The 27,611-nt window shown below is 40.4% G+C and overlaps 1 protein-coding gene across 5 annotated transcripts in view; it reads right to left on the minus strand.

The window, feature by feature from the left end:
* The window catches only part of tns1b (tensin 1b), a 163,835-nt gene that overhangs the window by 56,878 nt on the left and 79,346 nt on the right, over positions 1 to 27,611 (minus strand). For 4 of the 5 annotated variants that reach the window (XM_054614701.1, XM_054614700.1, XM_054614703.1 and 1 more), the window contains 2 exons: positions 18,197 to 18,235; positions 5,794 to 5,835 (listed from right to left, as the gene is read on the minus strand). In XM_054614701.1, the coding sequence (XP_054470676.1) occupies positions 5,794 to 5,835; positions 18,197 to 18,235 (81 nt within the window). Of the gene's footprint in view, positions 1 to 1,990; positions 2,011 to 5,793; positions 5,836 to 18,196; positions 18,236 to 27,611 lie in introns of those variants that run through there. The other variant, XM_054614705.1, reaches the window with a different exon arrangement.

A 27,611-nucleotide genomic window follows, 5' to 3' on the forward strand; every position in this document is an offset into this window, starting at 1 on the left:
GTTCCAATGTTGTGGTTGCAGCCCAAAATGGTAACATTTGTAGCAGTTTTTTCCCCCCAAAACATCCTAAAAATCGGCAAGAATTTTGTTTATATTTTGCAATACATTGCAAGTAACATTCCAAAATCCACTGTAAAAAAATTGCAACAATAACAATAATTCAGGAATTTCTAAGGATGCCCCATACTTGGATTTCCTGTAACGCTAGCTCTAGCCAACTAGCTAGCAAGGTAGTAGTGTTTTTTCTTGTGAATTGAGTCTATGAGCCCTAACTTGGTAGAGGCGCTCCAACCTTATTTCCCTGACCCTGATATGTAGAAAATTGGAGATTGAAGGGAACAGAATTCAATTAAAAGAAACCCATTACCAGCACAGTACCGATCAGGCAGGATGTTCGGGTAGTAAGTGTTATGTTGTTGATACTGTGTACGTAAATGAGCTCATAAATGATATGATAACATGATATGGGATCGGTGCATAGACTAGCATACTTGCTGATACCCAACCCAGCATTTAAGGTATTTTTATTTTACTAATATTGTTATTGGAAAAAACTTGTTTTGACACTAGATAGCAGTGAAAAAGTTGACTATTCTTGCAAAAATTCTTACATCTTTTAAAAGGAAAGATCTCCCAACATAGCACATATTGATTGAATTAGTGTCCAAATTCTTTCTTGCTGAATGAATACTTATACATATACGAGAAACAAACGCAGGCATAAATGAATCAGACGACACAGTGTTTGCCAATATTCTTTTCTGTCTATGCAAATCCAATTCATCTCAACAAATCCTATGCACCATTCCTTTGCTCCATCTTACATGGTAAGTATTCACATGAGTCCGTGGCCCCAACTGAGGCGACACAAAGCAAATCCCCCATTTTCTTTCTGTGCTTCGGCCTAAACGTTTCAGTATGTTGCCAGGGGCTATAAAGTGCAGTCGCCAGAGGAGGACAGAGATGAATGAGCAAGAAACGGCCTAAAAAAAAAAAAAAAAAAAGTTCAGAGATGGTCTCAGAGGATGAAGACGGCTAAGAGTGCTTGTTTTGAGCGGAGCTGTGGAACTTGTTGTGCAAAGAAGTCAGGGAAAGCCCAAAGTCCCCTAAAAAAAGTACCACTGTGAGGTGATCACAACATCCTGTGATTTTTCAATGAAAAGGTAAACAACAGACAAGAAATTCTGTCCCACGGACGACAACAAGCATTGCAAAGTGCCACCATTTCAACAAGAATGCAAACATATACCTTAATTAGAGAGTGGAAGAGAGTTTTGAGGAGATGGTGTTTGTATTATGCCGCAAAGATGGCAGTAAATTCACAGTTTTTGCTTCAGATTAGTCTGAATTGGCGTGCAGAGCATTTTATGAGCGACACCATGTATGTTAAAGTGCAACCATCTGGGTAAATAAACGCGTCGCAGTGAAGCCACGGTCAGTAATTAGTCAATAACTTTCTCTCACTCTGATGCTGTCATTGAGAACATCGTGATGTTCAAGTGCTGTGATTCTATGAATGGAGGGTTCTGTTTAGCCATGACTATCGATGAGGCCAGCTTCTAAGCTGCAATTCTAAGCTGATTTTAAAGTAGAAAACATTAGCTCCTGAACATCCCACAATATCCGCTCCCTAAAACCTGTTACTCTTCTCCTTTGAGAAGTTGTGTTGGGAAGGAGGGAGGGCAGGGGGGGAGAGGAGAGAAGGAGGAGGAGGTAGGAACTGGAGTGGGGGGTCCAGAAAGCGCCTGATTCCAGATGAAAACCATCTGTGGAGGTTGACTTTACAAGCAGGCCATTCAAATTAACCATCTGAGAAAGAGGGAGGGGTGGAGGGAAGGGGTGAAAGACGTTGGGGGCTGGTAAAAAGTCTGCGAAGGACACGAGAGAAACTGCTCTATAACAAAGGAAAAAAAGCAATGAAGGAGTAGAGAAGAACAGGACCCGTGTTGACTAAATCCATCCATCCATTCGCTCCTCCACCGCGTCCTACCTTCCTGAAAAGGTGGCCCGTACTCCATCGCCATGCCCCCCTCAGAGAGGAGAGACGCCTTCTCAAAGACCCTCCTCGGTTCATCTCTGGAGAGCTCCCTCTGCCTCTCACTGCTCTCTGGCCGGCAGTGAAGTTCCCTCCGTGAAAACCTCTCCCTTTCCTCTCACAGCGGAGGAGGAAGAAGAAAAAAGAAAAGATATATCTATTTTGGGCAGTAGTTGCCTGCAGTGGGCCGCTTCATGCTCCGGCTCGGACCAGACTCCTTCACAGCGCTCCTTGTTTTCTGTGTCTTCTGTTCTCTCCCTTCCTTCTCTCCCTCTCACTCTGTGTGGTGGCCACCCTCCCCCCTCCCACTCAGCCTCCCATCACGTTATCTCTCCCCCCTTCATATTCAACTTTTCCCTCCCTCCCTCACTCCTTCTCTTACTCATCTGTGTACGGATCTAAATTGCAACTGCTAACCCTTTCCGTCTCCTGAGGCAAACATCTGGGAACTGGTGCATGTTGGTACACACAAACACAAGCACACATAAATCAGCTGACTGTGAAGTCATGGCTGGTCAAATGACACTTAGAAAACATGCTTTTGTGTGTTTGCGTGTGTGAATTTAAGTCTGACCTCAAACAAGTTGTGTTTTTTGCACAGGTGATCTCACAAACAACCTGTTTTTGTTAAGTATATAATGTTATAATCACATTTTAGTATTTCTAAATAGCATGCGTATTCTGATCTTTCCTCTCTTTCCTGTAATTCCCCACATTCTGTCACAGTTGCTAGAAAGAGAATAATCACCAAGACTGAGGAAACTCTAAAAGAAAAATTGGCACATGCAACATCTTAACTTTTTAAAGTTGCAGTTAAATCTCAAATAAGTTAAAAGCTGAATGAAAGGAGTCAACGAAGCAAAAAAAAAGCAGAAGAACACCAGACCAACGGAGGTGCAAACTGATCCAGTGAAGCGAGAGAATCAAGTCATAAGACAAGTCGTTTGGATGCTCCGAGGCGATGAGGCGCGGGGAAAACATCTCCCAGACATCACGCCGTAACCGCGGCAGCAAATGCCCATGACCAGACAGTAGCAACTAGACTCGCGCACACAGACATGAACTCACGCATATATATATGCACTCCCAACGCATGCGAGCTATGCAGATGTGAGCGCACAGTTTTGGCCTGAAACACAAACTCACTCAATCACACACTTATAACCACTGTGTGTTCCAGGCTCTGCCCCTTAGTTAAGGTGCAGAACAAATTATGACCTGAGAGGTGCACCGCCTGATATGAAGCTCCTGCATGATGGGGGGTGGGGTGGGGGGGGTGCTCTTCTGCACTACACTGTATGAGAAAAGTGAGGAACAACACGGGGGAATGCCAATAAAAGCAGCCACACACACACACACACACACATATACATATTTTGATCTTTGTGGAGAAACTGGACATGTGGCTTTGGGTGGTAACTCTAAATTGGTTACTTGATCCTTCCTTTCCCAGACAAAATACAACAAGGAAGTTATGTCATAGAAAGCCAGGGCAGAGTGAGTCCAAGGCAAACATGTGAGCTGTAATTGTTGTGTGTGTTCACCCAACATGCACATATGGAGGCGATGGAGTCTTTACCCTGAAGTAAATAATTACTTCATTTAAGTTCCATCTCTATTTCTAAAACAACCATAAGTAGGTTTGGGGTTGATGTCATAGAATAAGTCCAGTGTGTCTGATTACCCATCACTCCCTGGGGTGTCTATGATGAAACCACAAACTCAGTAGTATTTTATAGTGACAGTGCAATGTTTAAAGAAGAATTACCTTGTTAAGTAATTCTGATTCCATTTATTTCCCAATATGCATAGCAGCAAATTACACGGATTTACAGAAGTAAACACCTACATCTGTTTCCTCATTGAAGCAACACACAGGATTTGGTGATAAAATCAGAGATGAGATGACTTCAGATGTGGTTCATATCTGCTACTGTACTTGTGCCTGTGTCAGTCAGCCCATTAATTTATGTCCCAGAGCAGAAAAGGGTGTCCCCCATATCCAGCAAAAAGTAAGGGTGTGGACGTTTCAGTGGTGGATGGGGGTTTAACATATCCAACTTTGATGCAGGAGTAAAGACATCCCCTCCCTTCACAAGACCAGCGATTATCGTTTTAGTTGCCTAACCTTACTCTTATCTGAAGCATATTTTATTTGCCATAACCACAATCTATCCCTAACTGGACTATGCTGTTGTTGCAATGCACAGATACTGTAGAATGTAAGGAATTGGTCATCATCAACCAGTATTGCATGGTGGTGCCATATGGCAACAATTACTTTAGTTCAATTTCACTAAAAGATATATTAGTAATATTACTCCATGTTTTATTGTTTAGTTGTAAAAAGGTAAAAATTTTACTGTGAATAACAGACGTACTTTTTCCATGAACAACATCTGAGGGCCTCCAAATATTAAGGCATAATTCTTTCAAAACAAACATCTGCTGTAAGTTCACATTGAATGTTCATCATTAAACCAGCTTGGATGTGATATGTTTTTTGGAAAAAGGTAAATAAGATAAGATAAGATAATCCTTTATTAAATGCATTTGTTGCTGTTTGGAAACTTTATTGGTTCAGAATGAAGAATGTATTGTGAATTTGATTGAAAAAACGTGTTGATGATGATTACAATAAATGAATGATCTTAAATGAAATGGATTTAAATAAATCTAATTAAATAAGAAAAAAATGATTTCACAGGACTTTTACCAATTGTGCATTGATGCCATATGGCAACAATTTACCAACAACCCCCCTTTAAAATGTTTTTATTTCAAACATAACTATTATTTAAGTAATTGTAAAAATAATTAAAATAATTAAACATTGCTCTCATGTTTAAGGTATAAATTAATCATAAATGAATGTCATAGGCGGATATGTGTGAAAGAAATCTTGTTTAATGGATTTGTATCATTTTGTAAAATTGGGATTCAAAATGTCTCCCTGAAATTTGAATTAAGATTTTACAAAACCTGAGTTTGTTAATGAATTTGTGGATATTTTGCACTCTGCAGCTGACCTTGACCTTTGACCGTCCAGCAAGTGTGTGTGCACCCAAGAGGCACAGATAAATAACTTAACATAACATTGCTCTGACAAATCCTCCTGCTCACATAATCAGCAGCTCATCACACAGTGTGATGGCCTCGGTGTCTGACGGGCCTTTGAAATCAGGTCTAATGGGAACAGAATCAGCAGTCTGGCTAGATTCCCAGTTCAGAAAACCCTCATCCTCCTTTTTTAACACTTGGGATCTAGTAAGACAGTTTAATAAGTTGGACATCATCTCATACAAAAAGCTGGCTTTGTTTTTGATGTGAATATTGGATGTGTCTTTGCTTTTGTTGGAAACTCCACGAGTTGGGCAGTAAATTAGATTAGCACTATAACAAGGACAGTCCAAACAGTACATAAAACGTAGTTCCTGTGGACACCCATACTTCAGAGGACAAATGAAACAATGATTCTTAGACTGTGTAATGTATGAAGTATACACCTAAAGTTGCTCTAATTGAGAAGAGTGTCAGTTGTTATAAGGTGTATTTGCTGTAAATGAAGCGAAGCTGTCATTCCATGCCAGCTGGAACGCCTCTATCCACTCACAATTAATACCTCTCCTACATCAAACAGGTGATCCGTCAACCAGTGTCATAGAGGCAGACTAATCTGCTCCTTCAGCTCAGTAATCTAAGCAAAAGAGATGGTTGGACCTGCGAAAAAACAGTGTGTGAAGCAGGTTGAAACTCACCATGGTGTCTACATGTTTGAGAGGGAGGTCACTGCTCGGTGCCTGTTCAGAGAAAGACACAGAGATAAGGAGAAAAGATGAGTTTAATTAATACCTGCAATACTTCATACATCAAGAACTCATGTTGTATCATGCCACATCATCTACTCTCGTGCTACGTCCAAGCGACACTCCAAGCGCCATTCTTTGCCCTAATGTGGCCTGGAGCAGAGTGGGGCTCCACCTTGAATGCGTGGGACCATCTATAATCCCTCTGTGCAAATATTTACACAAAGAGACAAGTCTGCTTCCATTATCCAAGACCAGAGAGGTCCATCCGTGGAACTCTCTTTTCCAATGCCATATACAGCTATGGATAGAGAGAGAGAGACAGAGAGAGAGAGAGCCAGGCCAACAAGGACCGAACAGGAGAGAAAAAAATAGGGGACACGGAGAGATAGAGAAAAGGAGAAAGACAGAGAACAGAGAAATGAAAGACAGTTAGGGGTGGGTGGAGGTGGATGTAGAGTCAGGGCTGGCTGGCTTTAGGGTATAGAGGGAGATGAGATGGAGGTAAAGGAGAGGGGTTCATGGCAGAGAGCAGAGGAAGAAAACATCAGAGCGATCCATGATGTCATGAGCATGTGTGGGCTTGGCTCACCGCTGACTACCGCACATGAACAGATGTTACTTAGCATAACAGATTCAGTGCAAGCTGTATTAAAAAATAAACATCAGTTATATCTATATGTAGCAGAGAGGACAGCAGATGACTAGAGTCCCTTTTCGTTGCAGCAGAACTGAATATGTTGGACAGGGATCGTCTGTTGTGACGATCCCTGTCTCTGCAGATCTTCCTTGTATAGAGCAATATGTGTAGTATATCATTGACTTCTGAATTCTTTGTTGTCATATAGAGATTTGAGTGATTGTCAAAAGGTGACAGGGGTTATTGAACCTCAACGGCTTCTTAATATCAACCAAAAACAGCATATAAGATTGTAAAAAGTACTGAAAGTTTGTATTTTGGGCTTGGTCAAATTCGAGGCTTTGTTTACTTTACTCTGATTTGAAATCAGTTGGATAAAGATATTGGATAAAATGAATGAATAAATACAAAAATGTAATTAAGTTTTGTACAGGTTTATATTCCCCAAACTATGATAACTTTTCAAAAAGAGCTGTCCTTATACAGGCAGGAGGCGAGCAGTAAAAACCCTTATTGAGATGCATACTCCATATGAGCTACATACATGTCTAAAGAATACTCCTAAACCTGAACTATGTCTGCGTATCCCACGTGTCTTAATTGGAAAAATACGAAAACCCGAGAAAGCATCAGGGGAATATAAACAGTAAACGCAAAGGGTAAATTATAGTCTGGCTGTGAAGGCCCCAGAATATAGACTGAACGCCCAGAGCAAACCACCAACCAGTAACAGAGAGAGCGAGAGAGAGAGAGAGAGAGAGAGAGAGAGAGACTTTGGAATCATTCTGTCTCAGTGACATACCAACTTAAAATTTTAAAACAGAATAAAGGGAATGGTGATTAAATTAATAATGCAATGCCAAGGCAACACAGTGGTGACTTTGTACTTAATGTCAGATCATGACTCTCTGCTTTCTCTAGGTGGGTGTGTCACTGTGTGTTATTGTTGTACATTAGACAAGTGGAAGACAGAGTTGCCAGACCGACGTTGGAGTCTCTAAATGCAGACTGTGGATTTGCTCGGAGGTCAGAATTCACAGCCGCAGGCATTCTCACACAAATAGAGCTTAATGTGTGTACACCCAGATATCACATTGATATATTCTAGCATGTGCGTTTCCGCTTGTTACAATTGCTGCCAGATGGCTGGAGTGAGCGTGTGTGCGTATGTACATGTATGAGTAACATCAATGGGGCTTGCAACTAATTCAGAAAGCATGAGAAAGCCTGGGAAGTTGTGTATTAGCTAAGTAGTAGACAGAGGAAGTGTCTGCCGTTTCTCTTAGTCCTCATCAAAGGGAACATTTGAGGGGGAACTGCAGCACTGAGGCAAGTAATTGTATCAAAGACATTTCATTTTCAAATCAAGAATTCTTGCAAGCCATGCAAAATATTTTTTTCAAAGCCAGGATTGGATCTTGGCTTTTATAGAACGTTTTATAGACTACTTCATAGACTCAAATGATGAGGATTTGCTGTGTCATGGTGACGTTCAGACTCAAGGACAAGAGGTCACTTCCCAGGGCCCGGGGCTGTGTTCAGAGTCAAAAGAAAATAAATCCTGGTGACTAACAGCAAACTGTTTTGTCGATGTAGAGAAGTGAACAGAGAGCCCTCTATCTTTTTAAGTTATGAACTTATGATACGAGCAGGGTCCCTTACCTTAATAAACTTAGGCATTGTTCTTTATTTGTTAAAAGAGCCAGAGAGCCATTTTATTTATTATTATATATACATATATATATATATATATATATATATATATATATATATATATATATATATATATATAAAGGATGTACTTATATTGTCATGTTATTATATTATCATTATATCAGTGGCATACAATGGTCTTAAAATGAAAATAATGTACTTTTTTGTCATACAACAGCATTTGTCCGCCACACCACTTCAAGGCAGATTGTTGCAGACTCCATTATGGTCTTCAAACATAATTACACAAGATGTGAGAGTAAAAAATGAGGAACAAAATCATTGTTCTGTAGTCAGGTGCTTTGGAATACATGCAGGGAGACTGGAAACACAAACCTGGCATTTCCAGTGCTCTAAATATGTACGTAAGCACTTATTTCTGCATCTTTGGATATTTATTAGACAGTAATCAACTTAAAAGGCTAAAACATATTTATCCATTGCAGATACTCTGGTTTTCTGGCTCCTCAGCCTGTCCCTAGCTCAGAGCCATGCCACCTCCTTGGGCCAAGTCAGATGAGCATCATATTGCATTTGTTCACATGAGAGGAGCTAAATACAGGCTGTTGATCTCCCATGTGGTAGCAAAATAATAACAGGCATAATAATAGGCAAACAGTATAATAACATTTTGCTTTTAAGGAAAACAAGGTCAGTATTTTAGCTCTATAGCTCAGAATGAATGAACGTGGGTGGAGAAAGCGTTCTTATTGATGGATACTAATGATAAAAATCTGATTTGGGGACATAGAGACTTCCCTTCATTGAAATCAAACAAAGCAAGAAACAGGAGAAGTCGGACAATCAGGCAGGTTACAAAGCGAGTAGACTCAACCTTTTCCATCGCAGATCATCTTTGCAGAGATTACAACCACTACATCAAAACCAAAATTAAAATAAAAGTAAGTCAACTGTTTGGATATTACACCACTAGACCTTTTATCTGCACCAAAAATGTTTTTGGTTTTGCTCTTGTTGTACTAGCATGGTAGCTAGCTGGTTGCAAAAGTAATAGGAACATAGCTATTAAGTCTGTGGGTGATAACTAGATAATGACTTAGCTAAATTAATTTATTAATATAGCACCTTTCATGCAAAACATGCAGCCCAGAGAGCTTCTCATTGAAAAAAACTAATATAAAGAAAAATTACAAAAAACTTGCGTGACTAAAAAAATGTAAATCAAATTTAAAAATCAATAAAAAAAAGTCAATAGAAAAATAAATAATCAAAAACACATTAAGGATACAAATAATGTAAAAAATAAACAATGATCACTGTACAAATTATTTTAGCTAACATAATTGTTTGTTTACAGCCTGCCTTATCTCTACTGTTTCATCTCAATCTCACTTCTTTTTAGTGATGCCACTAGAATTCCCAATCTAAGCTGGTAAGCATAATGTTTTATTACCCCAAAAAATGACAGCCAAACCTACAAAAATAAGATCAAAGTCTTGATAAAGTGGAATTATTTTCCTGTATTACTCTTTCAGACTGCACATATAGTCCCTTCAAGAATACAATCCACAGCTTATTCTCAGTCAAGCTATAATTTCATGAAAAAGGTCTGAGTTGGGTTTGTTATTCATGTTCAAGTGCTGTGAAAACATCCGGATGATGAGAGAGCATCGACAAAGCCACGTGTCTGTCTCTAAGCACATCATAGCAGAGTGTGACTTTTCACCCACAGCTCTTTATCTCTTCCAACGCCGTAGCATGTGCTTCCTTTCACATGAGCACAGTGGCTCCTTTGACCAGTTCACCAAATTATAGCCCGCTCCTTTAGGAAGGCAGAGGTAGCTAGCATGCTGGCAGTTTCCCCCCCTCTGAGTGGCGGGGATAAACGTAGCCCAAGGCAGGGCCTCTAGGGGAAATGACCCAGGGCTAAATATACAGCTGTGCATCTTTAGAGCTCGAGACACAGCCCATTTAGCTCGGCACAGCGGGCTCAGTGTGGAAGACGGAGCGGTTAAAATCACCGCTTTGGGTGCATGAGTGTGGGTTCGAGACGAGGGAGGAGAGAGGGAGTATTTCTCTGTGAGAGGAGGCAGACAGCATCGATTGTGACTGTTGGAACGACTCAGTGTTTACGTTCAGTCGGTGAGCTGAGCATGCAATAACTGTCATAACTTCACTGTATATGTACACAATTGTGTGTGTGTTTGTGTGCCTGTTGGGTGTCATAAACCACACACGGGATGCTACGTTGTTGTTTCCAGAGTATAATCATGTGTGTCTATATACAGTATATGTGTGTGTGTGTGTGTGTGTGTGTGTGTGTGTGTGTGTGTTAGTCAGACCGAGGGTGTGCGTCAAGTGCCACTAATCCTTTCCTCTCCCCAGCACCTACCACCTTCTACCCTGAACGGTCCCATGCATATTAAGGACAATTCTTTGGAAACATAAAAACACACACACACACACACCATCTGTACTGGCAACAGAGCAGCTATGCACAAGCTCTACTCCTATGTTTACTCTCTGCATTTTGGACATTCACTCACTCTGAGAGCTTAGCAGCGGCCTTATACATGCCTTGATGTAAATGGTGCAGTATTCCTCACCGGTAATGACATAAAGGTTGAAAAAGTAAAATGAGCAAGCCATTGTTGCACTAAATCACTATCAATGGGACTAATTTGCAGGGATGGAAATGCATTCCAAAAAACGGAAAAAAAGAAAACTCATATATAATGCATGCCGTCATTAAAATTCCCAAGACAGTGCAGGCTGAGAAAAAGTTAAAAAATCCTTAAAAATAGTTTTGTTCTCCTGAGATGCCACTTAAAGTTGTGATTGACTCTGGATCAGTCTCAAAAGAGTTTTTGTTTGCTCATACATTCTGATCATGTTGTAATCCTCTGACTGGGGTTATAACAGTTCTGGTTTCTTGTAACAAGAAAATAAACTGAATCAACTTTAAAATAGTACCTCTGATTGTCATTATGTGCTGGGATTTTGATTTGCCCCTTTGGGTCAAACACAAGCCATCACAGTGGGCGACACAGACTGACATGTTCAACAGTGCCTCCTAGTGGTGACAAACAAAAACTGCAGGCCTTGACACTAGTTGACATAATGATGGTTCACCTGAAGTCTCAGTTCTTCAAAGTAACATTAATTCCGACATTGTAACTGTTATGCCACTGAAGAAGCTGAATGTAAATGTAAAGAATACCTAATGCTCATTACTTCAGCAGAGCTTCCTGAGTTTGGGTGAAAACTGTGAATGTGTTTGTTTGCCTTCAAAGTAAAAGCGCAGCTGTTTGGCAAGAACCTTAAAACAATGTTTTCCCTTCTAGTGGCTGCCTAAAAAGGCAATCCTGCTTCACAAGAGCTGAAGTCACCCCAGAGCCAATTCCTGCTCGGTTTGAAAGATCCAAAATGTAATGTTGAAAAAGCGATGTTCAGATATGAGAGGTCACCTGGAAAGGCTGTAGTTTTCAGTATAAACAATCCAAACATTTGGCTTTCTTCTCCCTCATGCAAAAATTGGTGACATACACATATGCAGATTATTGACAAGTACACATGTCCCTCCATGAGTAACACCATCACCTAGGGCCAGGTAAACAGTGGAAATCAATACCACTATATTCATAAGAAATGTTTCTGATATTGACATTACAACATACAAACAAACAACTAAAAAATAAATAAAATAATCAATCAACCTATCTCCTACTTAAATTGTAACAAAACATTCATTCATTTTGCTAACAGAATTTTGTAAAATCTCTGTCAAAATGTGGACCTATTCATAACAGCATGAAACATTTTAAAAGTCCTAGGCCCAGCTCTACTACTTCATCACCCACACTCTCTCTCTCACACACACATTCACACATTCACACACACACACAGCTGTTCCTCTCTCATGTTCCATGGTCCTTCATCCGCAGCGTTCACACAGCCATGTCCCAGAAATGTAAACATGGTGCTGAGGGAGGAGGGGCTGTGTGGGCCTGTGTGTGTCCCGGGTTAGGGTTCGGGCTGGAGTGTGTATGCTTGTTCCCGTTCCCACCCCCCATGAGGTAGAGGCGAAGGGGGGGCTTCTAAAATACCAGGGATCCCTTAGGACAGAGGAGAGTGGAGTGGACGGTCCTCACTGTGGGAAAAAAAAACCCTGAGCCGTCCGTGACCCTAAACCACCTCAGCCTCCTCTGTGTTTCTCAGCCTGTCCCTGCTCCTACTGATACGGACCTGAACGCTCACTCTGTTATGTAACCGAAGGCCTTCCGCAACATGTGAGAGAGGAGGGACTCTCTAAAGGAATCTGCCAAGTATTTTTACTCCTGGAGTGTGTGTGTGTGTGTGTGTGTGTGTGTGTGTGTGTGTGTGTGTGTGTGTGTGTGTGTGTGTGTGTGTGTGTGTGTGTGTGTGTGTGTGTGTGTGTGTGTGTGTGTGTGTGTGTGTGTGTGTGTGTGTGTGTGTGTGTGTGTGTGTGGACAGGGTCTACTCACGCACACACACCTACTACTATAATCGCTTTTCTTCCTCCACTCTTAATAATTCAACTCTGCATATGTCCCAATATGGTAAGAATCATGTAAATAACCTCGAAAAAAAAGTGAGAAGGGAATTGTGCAAGGCTTATCTAGACTACTGTACTTCATCACTGCAATATTTTTTTTATTTCTCCTGCCTGGCTGAACTTCTCATGCCTGTGAAATCTGAGATGTTTTGTATATTATTCAATAACTCATTACTTATAACAATAGACCATATGTATGTAATGTAGTTAATAACCCAAAGGACAAAGTAGGTTGTATGTCTGTGTCAGATTATCTTCTGATCATGTATAAAGAGAACTGGATACAGAGTTAGAGGCGGGGTCCCTCCCTATGAAAGTTGCTCAGTGGCGCAAAAAGCTAAAAAACTTGACTTTCGAGATGTGATCTTCTGAATCCAGGTGGCTCATAGAGCAAGCGCACTGACTTTACGTTCACACGCCTTTCAGCCCTTAGTCTTGGGCTCAATCACATTAACAAAGGAAGTACATTTTCTGTTATAAGGACTATTGTACATAATAAGGACTATTCAAGAGTTGTTAATGTATTACAGGCGTCCCTTTCAATGTAAGTCTAAGAGAAAAATACTCTTTGGACTTCCATGGCATCACGTGACGGACCTGGAAGTGGTAATTTCACATTTTAGCCACTGTGTCAAATGTGGTTCAAAGCCCTTCGCTCTTTGTGCGTTAGCATTCTAACATTTGACAACTAGCTCTTAACACAAATCTGCCCTAAATTTCGCAGGTATTCGATAAATTAACCAAATTAGAACTTTCATGCGATGATGGGCACAAGTTGAAAAGTTAAGGAATCATTAATATTATCACAATTTGTCCTTTGAAGGATCTGACTATTTGTACCTAATATCTTGGTAAAGCGACCATTAGTTGTCAAGCCAATTCACTCAAAATCACAAATGGCAACGTCATGGTGGCGCTACAGAAAGTCAGTAGGATACATCCTCTCCACTGTGAATAATTCAAACTGGACCAAAGTGGTCAACCGACATTGCCATTCCTAAAGCCTTGCTGCTTACATGGCTAAAGATGTGTCTCTTACTTCAGGGGAAGGTTGTTGTTGTGGCTAAAAGAAACCCACTGCTGGGAATAAGTCTCACTGTACAGAAAACCACCTATGACATTGTGTCTGAACCAACGTCATACTGCTCCGCCTTTGCAACTGAGAGACAACCGTCATAATTTGCACCCACAAAAAGTCCTTGTCAGTAAAACATGGGTCATTTTAGAGATTTGAACAAACAACCAATGCTGTTGTTTTTCTGCTGAGGACAGTCTCTTATAGTTGGACAGATAAGCAAGGTATTACTAAAGCACTAGTGGGTGGGGCTTAATAACCTCACCGTGAAAAGTCTCTTCCAAGTAACAGCATTGCTGTTTACTGGAAGAAACATCTCAAATGACCCCAAAATGCAAGGGTTGATGTGTATAAGGAGGAAGATTGCAGCAATTCATCACCAGCTGTTACTAAAGTCTGTAGAGCCTGACATCACTCAGAAGTCTGAGGGTGACCACAGTCTGGACCGATGTTTCTTCATACTGGACTTTTCTAACACTGGTTGAAACACTGGAGACGGTTAAATACAGCCTAGCGTGCATAGTAGTCCATTATGATAATAGGTCATAGTGAATAGGGCTGGGATTATTCTGCCACTGCAACACCTCACTTTGTAAGATGACTGCATTAAACTGCAGTTTACAAGCCACTGTTTACTTGTAATTCGGCAATGTGAACTGACAGGCCCGATTATTTTAACCATATAAATCACAAGTGTGTTCGCAAATAGAGTCTTGGATAAAGAATGAAAAATTAGCAGTATGAAATGAGTTAACTTCCATTTGTGTAAAATAGCAATTTCCAAAATGGACAATGCTTAAAAACAAGGACATAAACATGCACAAACTACAAGTTACTGAAATATAAAGTAAAAGAAAAAAAGTGTTGAGCTTGAAGATTCCTTTAAGAGGGTTTTTAGAAAAATCTGCAGTGGTTGCTCTGCTTCAGAAATCAATAACGAAATGCCTCCTTTTAAGTAATTGTCTAATAAAAGCTCTGTCAATTAATGGAGCAGTGGTGGTTGGGTTGCAATTTGGATCATTAATCGTTTCAAATGAGATGGAAGAAATGCACCCAGCACTTAACTCATTCTATCTTTGGCTGTGGATGCCTGCAGGAAAAAAAGTTGACCATGACATCCAGTCTTTTGTAGAGCCCCCTTAGGGTTCATGTAATATTTATACACAGTTGGTAATGCTGGATCATCACGTAAAACGCATAAGAAACACTTACGTATGACTCCTGGCTCTTCATTTCAATACAAAACAGGTTTTTCATGGCCTGGTTTTGCACATTCCCAGGGAACTGGGATCAGACTGTATATCGTAACAGGATGCCTAGTTGGTGCTTGTATACACAGCGTAATACAGGGCACATCGGGGAAATATGTGTGGTTCTAAACACAGCGCTAATTGGACCACATCTAGACCATCTTTGCCCTGCAGTAAGTCATTACTCAGCAATGTCCTGGCCCCGTTCCCCAACTAAACAAGACCCGTGTATATAAAAAAAGAAGACAGATGACGTATGTGTGAGTGGTTTATGGTTTTCTGAGTGTGTGCATATCTTTGCTTGTGGGTGCATGCATTCTTTATGTGTGTTTCTGGGGGGCATGTGTTAAGACGAGCAGTCTACGTCACCTGGTTCCCCCCGTTATCTCTCTCCCTCTCTCCTTCTCCACCAAGCAGACTTTGTTTTTGTGCAAAATAAAAACCCATTCCTGGCAGAGCTGGCTCGACATGAGGGCACATCTGAGGAATGCTCCCAGCATGCTTTACAGCACGTTGGGCACATCCAGCGGCAAGGGTCTGGTTGGGGGTAGTCACTTCTGTCATCATTGCCGTTGGATGGGATCTTCCAACCACACATCATCAATTACAATAAACGGGCTGCCAGTTGGCATCAATTTCCCACAGAGGGATAGTTCCAATTCACTTTGTAGAGTCTGTAGTTAGTAACTAAGATACTATATTTAAAACTGGACTAAGAGGCCGCTAATTTTATAATTACACTAATTTTACTCGTACATGCTGGTGCAGTTAAAGGGAGAGTGTGTGAATTTCGAGGGATCATTTAGCAGAAATAGAGGATAATATTTATAACCAGGATGTTATTAGTGTATTTTCACCTGAAACTAAGAATTATTGTGTTTTCCTTATGAGTCCTTCATATCTGCATAGGAAGCATGCCCTCTTCACAGAGTCCCCCATGATTCTATAGTAGCACAGAAACTTTTAAAAAGAAACTGTTAGAACTGTTAGCTTCTAGCCACCTGCTTACCCATTTGGATGTTGAGAGCCGTGTTGAGGCAATAGATATCTTCTGAATTCTTATTGAGCACCATCTAGGTACATTAACGAAAGATATTACCACTAACAAATATATTAACTATTGCCATTTATTTTACTTTTGTTTAGCTGAAAGTGATACATTGCACCTCTTACACAAATTAAAAAGGTGAAATCAAAAGGCAGTAGTTGTTATTCTGCTGCATGAAAATATCAGGTTTTGCATTTCATTCAGAGTGGAATATTATGATCCGGTAATAAAGACGTGTATTCTTTGAAGCTCGTCCCATCTGAGTGGAATGTCTGGCTTCCTAAAAGAAAGTTTTTTTTACAAACATTTTTCCCGGACTTTTAGTTAATATATGGTCGTCGCTGCAATCAGTCTGCACCTGAGTTTGGCGGTAAATCATGTTGGTCTCAGGCTGTGAGCGAAGGAATTCACCAAACAAGGGGCTGAGGAGAGCTGACACACACCTCAGGCCTGAGCGCTGCTGCTGGGAACGCTCGAAGGCATGCACGCTTGCACGTCCACACACGAACACAAACAGTGTCATCCAGCTCCTGTGATACAGAGCCATCCGAGGGCTGACACATACTGTACGGACAAGTAGAATGACTTACTTATATTTGTTATATGTACTTTCATAGAACTTGAATACAGCACAGCAGGTCCTTAACCTAACTCAACTTTAGGTGCAATTACTTGAGTCCATATCTATATTATTTTATATAATATTTCTGCAATTTCCGATGCTGTCCATGTCTTTAAGCTACCAGGCTAACAGACCATGGTTGGGCCTTAAAAGGCCATTTTCTTATGCCTCCTCTCTCCTCTGCGGTAAAGGTAAACCAACAAATGTTTTACACCTCACCCCATCAGCATTTATGAGAGCAATCAGCACCTTTAATGCAGTGTCAAAAGCCTCTGGGGAGACTCCTGTTGGCGAGCCAAGATATAAGAGATAGAATGGAGGCAGATGCCCTGCGGCTTCTGTTTCCTTTTCTGCTTTTGTATTCCATTAAAACATATAATTTAAGAGGAGGAACAGATTGTATTCTGTGTTAGCATTGACTCACTGAAATACTCCCTAAGAAATATTTTCCTGTATACTGTCCGTCTGCAGATGTGGTCATAAAAAATGATCATTTTAGATCTGCCTTTGAAGGTCTAATGCACTGTTGTGAAAACTGCAGTCCCCTTTTACTTGTTGCAAGTTGATTGACATGAGAACAAATGGCCTGAGCTATCAGCAGTGAAGTAGCTGCATTAACAGACTACAGGTTAAGTCAGTGAAGTGTAATGTCTATGTCATATGAAGGCCAACGGGTCTGCACACCAGCCCTTTCAAAAATGCCCAGAAAGCTCAGCCCAGGCAGCTGCACATCTAAAACAGATGTCTTCATGCAGAAAGCATCTAGTGTGAAAGCATCTGCAGAGGATAATAACATGTTTTTGCTTGATCATTGCAGATTTTATGAAAGAAAAACAAGACGTTTCCAGAAATATTTTCTCTGTGAGCGTAGAAAAGTGCAGGGGATATTAGCTTTGGTTTGTCAAGCACCCAAAACCATTTAAACACACAATATATACGAGAAAGAGAGTGAGCTGATAATCTCCAAGTCTAACACGGCTTCTAATGCCAATACCAAATAAGGCAACGGAGCAAGCATGTTTTTTTATTGCCCTTGCAAAATCACTTTCATACTCAGACTCAGACTCAAACACCAAAAGACGTCATCGTGATACAGCGGATTCAAGGGCACAGCTTTTTATTTACCGTTGTTGTCTGATTTTGGTTTTAATGCCACAGCAGCTAATAGATCAGAAAAAAAAAGCCCTCGTTTAACAATTTTAGGAAAATAGGAAACATCAACTGTAAAAAGGTCAAGGAAATTCAAGTACATTTATATAGCCCCAGATCACAGGGTTGTCTCAGGGGCACTTTAGATAATGGTTCATTACGTGCAACTGTAACTACCTTGTTAGTGTAGCTGATAGAGGCTGTTACTTTCTGACCCCGTTTGCAATAATTCTACACCAGGAAGGAGCCAATAATGCCTGCTGAGCACATACAGCATGGAAGCAATTACTAAGACAAAACAACAAAAAAAGTGTTACTTACCAGCTCATAGTTTGTTGCTGGAACACAAGATGAAGACACCTAAAAATAAAAATAGAAATAGTTAGTCATACAGTTGCTTAAATGCAGACATTTTTTACATGATAATATAAACAACCATGGACTTGAAACATGCATTTAGGTCAGGCTTTATAGTTTCATATCTCGAAAGTGCATCCGACACGATTCAGCCCAACATGCAGCCAATGTTATATTTCAAAGCTACTGTATGTAGACGCAGATGCAAACCAGAATGGAGGGACAGGCTTCATTAGACTTAAAGCTGCACTGATCAATATATTTAGCAGCAGCAGCAGACGGATAATCCCAGTGAGAAAACTGGCCACACAATGCACAATGCCACACGGATAGCTTTGTGAGAAACGATTGGTAATAATAAGTAACATCATAATGTAACAATGTTATTACCCTAAATAAATATGAGCTGCCCTTAGCGGACTTTAAGTCATGTTAAGAAACTGCTGTTTCAGTGTACTGTATGCAGAATTTCAGTTAGAAAGTACAGTGTTTAAAAATGGCATTGGTCAAGCATTAACCCTACTATAACAGCTACAGAACTCAGCAAAGCAAGTTGATGATAATGTTATGTAAATGCAATAACCTAATAGAAAATCTTAATTATTCATCTCTCGAACTAGAACTCTGATCCTACATACTCCATGGTATTGTTGACCACAACTGAAGTATCAGCAGAAGTTAGTCGGTGGCGGGGTTGCTCCAACAGAACTCATGATCTATCAAGTGCCCGGGCTAATCCGATTACAGTCAGACAGTTTCCATGATCATTCTTTGAGCTCAGAGCAAGAGCATGAAGACTGAGACTGATAAACAGGAAGAATATAATGATAATGGCCTCTAACTGAAGATTAAAATGAAGTCATTCCAGAATAAAATGACCCTTTGATGAGGATGAACACAAACAGGATGTCACCACTGATGTTTCCTTCCTGTGCATGTCTGTATTCTGCCCCTCTGCACCCCTTATACAATCATTCTTCTGACGTAGCACATGGGGGATTATCCCTACTAACTTAATTTTCACCAGTTAGCCATGTAGCACCACCATCCCCTCCGCAGATTACTGACAAACAATAGCACAGGGCCAGCTTCATTATTCCAGTAGGCTTTTGACTTGTTTGTATCCTTTATCCTTCTTTTATTACTATCAGAGAACTGTGTCTGTTTTAGCTTTGAAAGATTAGACCACGGGGTTATCACAACTGTCGACCTCTTAAACCTTTCATCTTTGTTCATTCTCTACCACCCCCCTTATCCAAGACTAATTGTGTCATTGCATGAACACAAGCTTTCTGCTCGGTTGGGGTCTGCTTTTCGTTAATGGTGAAGGAGGCATATTCCGCGTTTTGCCAGCAAAAATAAAATACAATTTCAGCCCTTTTGAAGACATCTTAATGTTTGCCTTTTTAAAATACTGTGTGCTTTCATTAGACTTTGCTGCAGCTTAACAGAATGTTATTGGGCTAAAATTGGAACATGAGTTACACACATGCAGAATGTATCACAGATTAGGTCAGATAGTAGATATTTTGAATAATCTTTTAAACAATACCCTGAGATGCAATGATACCCAAATAATATTAGATTTTTGAGAGATATACTGAGCATTACTCATTTTTTAAAACAGGCTTTATTTTGGTATTTCAGTACTGCAATGTTTTGATACTGATACGGATATTTTTGCAATAAGCCAATATTGCCCTAGAGGCCCGAAAAATCCAAACCAAAAAAGCCCCAAACAGCTAGTAAAATGAAGGCATTATCTAATTGCACTCTCCACCAGTAGTGGATGCTTCCGAACCAAAGTAAACGGAACACTGGATGACTGCCATCGTGGAGTTAGGATGGCTGATTAGATTCACTAAGTTGTTGATGTGCAAGTCACCTTGGCATCATTGAAGTCTCTGTTAGAGCTGCTACCCCATCTGGAATACAGCAATGATAGTTCTAAACAGGAAATGACCTTAATTAGATTACATGTTTTGGTCGCTTTAAGCAGCAGAAGCAGATGATTCATTGATATGACAAGAGGCAGTGCCTAAATTGAAGACATGCTCCAATACACTGGCTCTAAGTGCTTTCCCATGCAAGTGTGTGAGATGTCAAAAACAAAGTCTCCAAGGTGATGCCAAAGTCAGAATGTTCCTCTGTGATGGCTGTCGGTCACAGTTGCCCAACAAGTTGTCGTATCAACAGTCTACATGCATGATGACATCGCAGTGGAATGCGTCTCTGTTTTTTGATCATTTCGTCTGGCATTGTGGAGTGTGTCTGGAGTTGACAGGATACTGTATCTCTGTCTGGCTCAAATCAACTCCACTACAAGTTATTCTAACCCTTCCATCACCCCCTCAATTCCCCATAACCCCCTTCCCACACCACCATCCTTATCACTCCATGCACAACGACATGCCGTTCTTCTCAGAGGCCCTGCTCCTTGGGGTGCCCCCCTTCTGCCCTGACCCCTCAGGCCTGGTTGGTGTTTCCACCTGACTCTGCCTCCACACTGAAAGCTGCTGACAGCTAGTCCACCTGCAGTCAGAAAACATTAAGGATGCTCGCATGCACAATTGTAGCCAAGTAAAAGGCCACATTTTGGAGGATCCTGTTTATATGTTTGAACGTGTAAATCTCTTGCTTAAAGTAATCTGGTAATGAGATGCTGTTAATTAGTAATTAAATGGTAAATGGTAAATGGACTGTACTTGTTTAGTGCTTTTCTAGTCTTCCGACCACTCAAAGTGCATTTAACGCTACATGTCATCATTCACCCATTCACACACTGATGGCAGGGGCTACTATGCAAGGTGCCACCTGCCCGTCATGACTAACTAATCATTCATACAAAATTCATGCATAGATGGCACAGCCAGCGGGAGCAATTTGGGATCAAGTGTCTTGCCCAAGGACACATCGATATGGACTAGCGGAGATGGGGATCGAACTGCCAAATCTTTGGATTGAAGGAAATTACAAATTATTTAATCTTGTCTATATATAGTTTGCTACTATTTGCGTTAACATAGACACTTAGAGCCCGTCCACTACACTCCACAGACCACATCCCCCAACACAGGTGTTTTCTCATATGTTGCCTGATAAGAACTGTTGTCAGGACTGTGTGGGCGTGCACAGACAGTGATTGACTGACACATCCCTCACCCTGTTGTTACTGTCGTTGTGCCTGTGGGGGGAGGACAACTTAAATAGGCATATACGTACATGTGTTTTCCAACAGAATAAGCTAAGCTATATCAGAAGGATATTGCTACAAGAACAGTCTAATTGCTTCTAGAATTTTATACATATCCTTCGACCATATCTTTTTACCAAACTGACACACTAACAACACCAATTGGCCTTTGCCCCATTAGAAACTACCATGAAGTAGGTTGGACGATTGGATGAATATATCAGCTATCTGCGATTGGCTAAGTACATTGCCGATTTTTTGTATTTTTTTCTGGGCATTTTTTGTAATTTTATTGTTGGGAGAACACTCAGCAAAAGACTCTCGTCCAGAGAGATAACCCAGTAGCACAAAGAGGCCAGCAACAGCAGAGAGAAACAGCAGGGGAGAAACAGCAGGGGGAAATCAGCGCGATTCAATGTGAACCAGTTTGATTCACAGTTTCAGTGAAACTGTTTCAAACTCAGTGAAACTGTTCATAATTCATCTTCCAGTTGAACAGTACGCGACCTTCTAGCAACACGCCCACACCAGTTAAGCCCCAGAGTTGTTTTGCTTTAGTGACGTTATTATTCTGAAGGAACCATTAAGCCATGTCAATGAATACAATGAACACTTCTTTGACTGGGAAACCTTTTATTCCAAGATTCAGCCATCAGATAAACTGGTAAATCTGATACATTGTGAGGAATTACTGTGAAATTAAAATCCTGAAATGTGACTTTTAGTGAAACTGTGCCCGCACACAAGCGGGCAAACATAACACAAAGAGCCACTTCATGAACAAGGCTCCTCTCAAAACACCCAAAAGGCTTTGGTAACTGACATTTAGTTGAATGCCATGTCTAATAAAATTCATACTTTCTTATTTGTGCCAAACAGGGTTAATTATATTGGAGACAACATCATGACAAGTTAGCCAACGACGCCAGTGTAATAAAAGCTCTGATGTAAAGGTCAGATTGAGCAGGTAGGTAGACTGCCCACATCAGAAAAGCTCACATTCTCCCTCATGCTAAGTAGTTGCCTCCTAAGTTTGTGCAGGAGTGGAACTTTGCTCTGTAGCCAGTCTGGTAGAGCAGTCACAGCCAGGATCTCCCAGAAACCACAGGGAATATTTATCTTTAGGCAGGGGGCAGGTGAGCACTTAGCAGTGGGTTAGCCACAAGTCAAGCAGTGGGAAACCATAGCTGAAAGATAATCCTGACAAAAAAACATCTTACGAAGAATGCATTTTAACATTTAGCTCAAAGCAACGCTGTTCTTTAAGAGATAGGTCGGATTATATGAAGCAGGGTTGTATGAGATAATTATCCATAGTCAGTGTATTACTGACACAGACACGGAAGCAAAGCAATGAACTGCTGTGGACAGGAGCCACCTTAAATAAAGGCCCACCTAACAAAGATCTATATCAGTTTAAGTGTACGTTATATTTAGAATTTTTTGAAGGGGAACTGAACTGACAGTGAAACTTATCTATACTGTTTTTGTTAATGGAGTCTGGTGGCTTTGAAGAGAGCGTAGATAAGTTTCACTTTCAGTTCAGTTACACTCTAGGAATGGGCTGTCTGACGGCAAGATAAAGCGAAGAAAATATTCTAAATATACCGTACACTGGAGCATCTGTTCTGTGTGTATTACCCAGTGAAACGGAATCATTTTTTACAAGACTGATTTAAATTAAATCCTTTGCATTTTATTTGACTGCTAAAAAGTGGGCGGGCTTAGAATGTTGCGCGATACAGAGGTACAGAAATCTGTGGCTCCACACAGAAAAGATTACTGGATTTTGATTTAAAAATGCAAAGAAATTATTTTATTTTATGTTTGCGTATATTGTTAAAATATGACCGGATATGATCTGAAAAAATTTAAAATACTTTTTACTTCATCTCCACTTAAATTGGATATTGATTATTTTAGGTAGGCCTTTTTTTGCCTGTTACTAAGCACTTGGGGCGTGCCTACAATTATCTACTGTAGGTTAAACACTGAATATGGATAGGTACGTCATATAACCCAACTTCAAATAATTTGAACTACCCCTTTAAATCAGCCTCACAGTGCTGCTAGCATGTATTTTATTTGTATTGTCCAAGAATAAGCCAATTGAACGGATAAGTTCAGATGTATCTTAATGCAATACTTACATGCCATGTGTAAGAGTACTTTCAAGCTATAACAAGACAAGATGAGAACATGCCACTGGCCTAGAACCATACATAAATGTGTATTTTACATCTGAATCAAGCAGGCAATGTAACCAAAGGCTTCTGACTCCTGTTTGAATTGAGATGAAAACCTACACAAAGCCTTTGTCCAGGCTCTTCGGTGCGTGGGGAAGAGGCCTGGTGAGCGAGCATGTGCTGATGCTATCCGGAGTATTCAAATGAGTGTAATACAATAAAGAATAATTGTGTTGTTGCATTCCGTACATGCTTGTGTTAACAGCATTAAACAAGGGCCCATTTCCTGCAGACAAAAGTCCATGTCAGAACTCTCTGACTTCTGGGACAGCGTTCACGTGCATTCAGCTTCCTGCTAGCTACTGACACACTCCAGACACAGGCATGTTATGTAACTGTTTCCCAGGTCTGAATATGTTAATGACCCTCGCTAATGACGGTGCGGAGCCTTAAATAAATGATGAATTGGGTCATTATTTGGGTAAACAACTTACAGTAAAACCTCTACGATGCTTATGTCTATAAATCTCAAACTTAATGTAGGAAAATCAAACAGTGGAGTAATAAATTGAGACATACAAAAGAACATTCCAGCTTTACTCAAAGCAGAGAAATGATTGCCACGCAGGTAAGCCTGTTCCAAGCGTGGAAAAGAGTACGGGGCTGTGCGTTGCAGCTATAGAAACTTTTCCCGGCCCTCCGCACTGGCATATAAACACACGGCTGCCCTGAGTGCTTTTATGTTTATCCAGCTCCAAGCATCTGGCACATCCCAGCAGAACTATTCAGTGTGCAAATTCAATTTGTGAGCCGTAACCAGCAGCAGAAGGCTTTTCTGCCGCCGTGATGGTGGAGTGTGCCAGAGTACAGGTCAGTATGGACTTATTGGGATGTTATCAAAGCACCGAGGAATGATGGGAGAGCTCTGGTCCAAGTACCCGTTCCATATCACGTTGTTTTTATCAGCTTCTCTATCTATAATCATTGATTTATAACTATTTTGATGCATCTATACGTTTACTGAATCATTATTTACTAGAATCTCTATGTCCACACTACATCTACATTTTTATTTTGTTTTTCTTCTGTCAGTCTCTGCGAAAGTTATGGCCTCTATTTGCCTCTAGGGAAAATTGTGGAACATCTCAGATTTATTGAGCAGGCTGGACTGCAAGACATGACACAACTGAACGGTCGTCTCTGAATGTTCTCTTTCTCAGATTTATGTTTCGTAGCATAAGAAACACTTCAGGAACGGCAGCATATGTGTGTGTTGGTGTCTGGTTCTTTTTTGTGTGGATGTCTTTGTGCCTACGGATACTTTAAGTGCTATGAGTTTATTGTCTGCTTGTATACATTACAAGTTCTTTAATGGGGATAAAATTGCCACAGTAATCAACAATCTAATAAATTGATTGACAATTTTTAGAGCCAACAATTTTGATAATATTTTCACTCATTTATTGAGTAAAAACAATGAACATTTGAAGAAGTCATTTTGGAACGTGTGATGGACAAATAAAAAAATCATAGCTTAAACTTGGCATCACTAAATGGCAAACGCGGTCCAGACCCCGATCAAGTGACAGTTCTCCAAAGACATCTGGCCAATTTTGTTAAAATTGATTATAGACTTTAGAGAGCATTCTTTTTTTCCCCATATTGTTACTGCTATATACCTAGGGCACAGCTTATCCAGTAAATATGGTTATAAGTTAACTCAATATAGACAATCAAATAGATTTTTTATGGTGCCGAGACAGTTTGCTGGAAAGAACAACAGCGTAAAAGAGATGTGAGAGAGATGACAACAGCACGGAGCATGAAGCATCTGACCTGTGCCTTTCCTTGTGACGGACCGTTTTCCCTGATCCAACCAAAGTAGCATGTCACACATTGACCATTTTTGGATTGACTGACAGTTGGCAGATATTTTTTTTCCACTATGAACATCATTCACACTTTGCTGGGAGGAAACTTTAGAAACTGGTCTAAATGATGAAGTGACAAAAAATGATGAAGTGACAAAAAAAAAAAACTGTGTATGCACCATCCATGTGTGCTCCTGGGAAGTGTGTATACTTTAAATGAAAGCGTAATGGAAGTTTGTATGTATGTGTGCACTGTATAAGGATTAAGATCAACGTCACTGCAGTAGAAAAAATCCAAACACAGATAAATCTGTAATAGATCAAATAAACATGAAGATGATAAACATAATAAATAACGCATACTTTATGTTATTCTGCTTGTGTATGAACAACTTGAGGCCCTGCCATGTTTCTTCCCCGTGGCCCGGGACTCAAAAGTGGCCTTCTGCCGAGCGGAGCGCCTGCTCATTCTCACCCGGTCTTTGTTGGACAGGACTGACGGCGTGGAGAGGGGAGAAGCTACGGCTTGTTTCTTTTGTTCCAAAGTTACAGCGGGGGTCACGTTCCCTTCCCAGGCTCTTTCAGCTGAGAGCCGGTATTTACCAGCACGCTAATTTACACATTTAGCATGGCTCTCACTGTCTGGCACCAAGCCAAGTGGTGGAGGAGGAGGAGGAGGAGGAGGAGGAGGAGGAGGAGGAGGAGGAGGAGGAGGGGGGCGTGAGGAAAAGGCAGCCACGGAGATCAGGGTTGGTGGGGGGCATCCAAAGTGAAAGTCCCTTGCTTAAAGAGCTGGTTGTATTGTTGCTGCTGTGCTATTTTTGATGGGAAGCAACCAAAACTTCTCTGTAACACTTGTCTATGACATACTTGTATTTTATTTGTAGTGCATAAAAAACATACTTCTAATATATAAGAATATGTTTATAGCACTGTGAAATCATAGTTTTAAGACAACAAACAATTTTTGCAAAGACCATGGTGTATTAGAAATTCCTGCAGTTGTAATACATTATTTTGTCTAATACATAAACACTGTTATACTATACTATAATGTGATTATAAGTCACTCTAAGTGGTCCTTGTTTGGTTTAAGTAAAGTGAAGAAAAAAAAAATTAATCTATGCAAGAACAGCACACAATACACAGGAAAATTATTTTCACTTTACTTAATGTGTTAGGATTATTGTTAGCAAGCATTGTGAATACTTGCAAGAGCTTCTAACTATATTTATACAGTGCTTTAAGCAGTTTATAATGCATTATAAGTTTGTTTATAATGCATTGCAGACATGGGCGTCATAGAAAGTGTTTCCAAGTTTTCACTACCAATCCCATTTCAAGTTCATTAGCGTAGTGAAGCAACTCATGGCAAAGCAGTTTAGGGAAAGTGCGTGTTTTCTGCCGTCTTAGCCAAAGACAAATGAGAAGATCGATATCTATTTCATCTCTGTAAGTACTGTACAGACAATTGTCTTGGATTTGTTTTGCTTAGCTTAGCTCAAAAACAAGAAGCAGGGGGAAACTTCAGCCTCTGTCAAAAGTGGATAATAGTCTTTCAGCATCAGCCCAATTTTGGATCTTAGTGACACTGTTAACATGAAAACATTTCTCCACATGATGTCATTGGACATCTGCTCAGTCCCGGGAGATGTTCGGAACCAGTGTAAAGACACACACTCAGATTAGTCAAACAGGAGAGACTTAGATGGAAAAGGGTTGTAGGAAATACACACAGTACTCATAAATATGTATATTTGTGTCTGATCGATTACTTTTCCCTTATTTAAAACTTAGAATTAGAATTTATGCCAATGCAAATGTTATTCATTTCAAAAGTGTAACCGTCGGACACAAAATGTCTCCAACTTCCCTGAGGAATCCATTGAGGTTTAAAGTTCTTACATCACACTTGTGTAAATTACATACAAGGTGAGCACAGAGAAAATTGTCCTCCCTCTGCAGATAAATGTGAAAACAAACTGCACATACATCATTTTGCACGGTGAAGGTCAGACATCAGAGTGAAGTTACAATAAGCTCTACACATTTTTGAGGGAATCAAAAAGAGAGAATTTAAAGTGTATTCTTCCCTTAAACCGCGAGACTGACAGTCAGGTCAGAAACTA

The sequence above is a fragment of the Anoplopoma fimbria genome, chromosome 16, assembly GCF_027596085.1.
Source record: "Anoplopoma fimbria isolate UVic2021 breed Golden Eagle Sablefish chromosome 16, Afim_UVic_2022, whole genome shotgun sequence".
In the NCBI taxonomy this organism is placed as follows: domain Eukaryota; kingdom Metazoa; phylum Chordata; class Actinopteri; order Perciformes; family Anoplopomatidae; genus Anoplopoma; species Anoplopoma fimbria.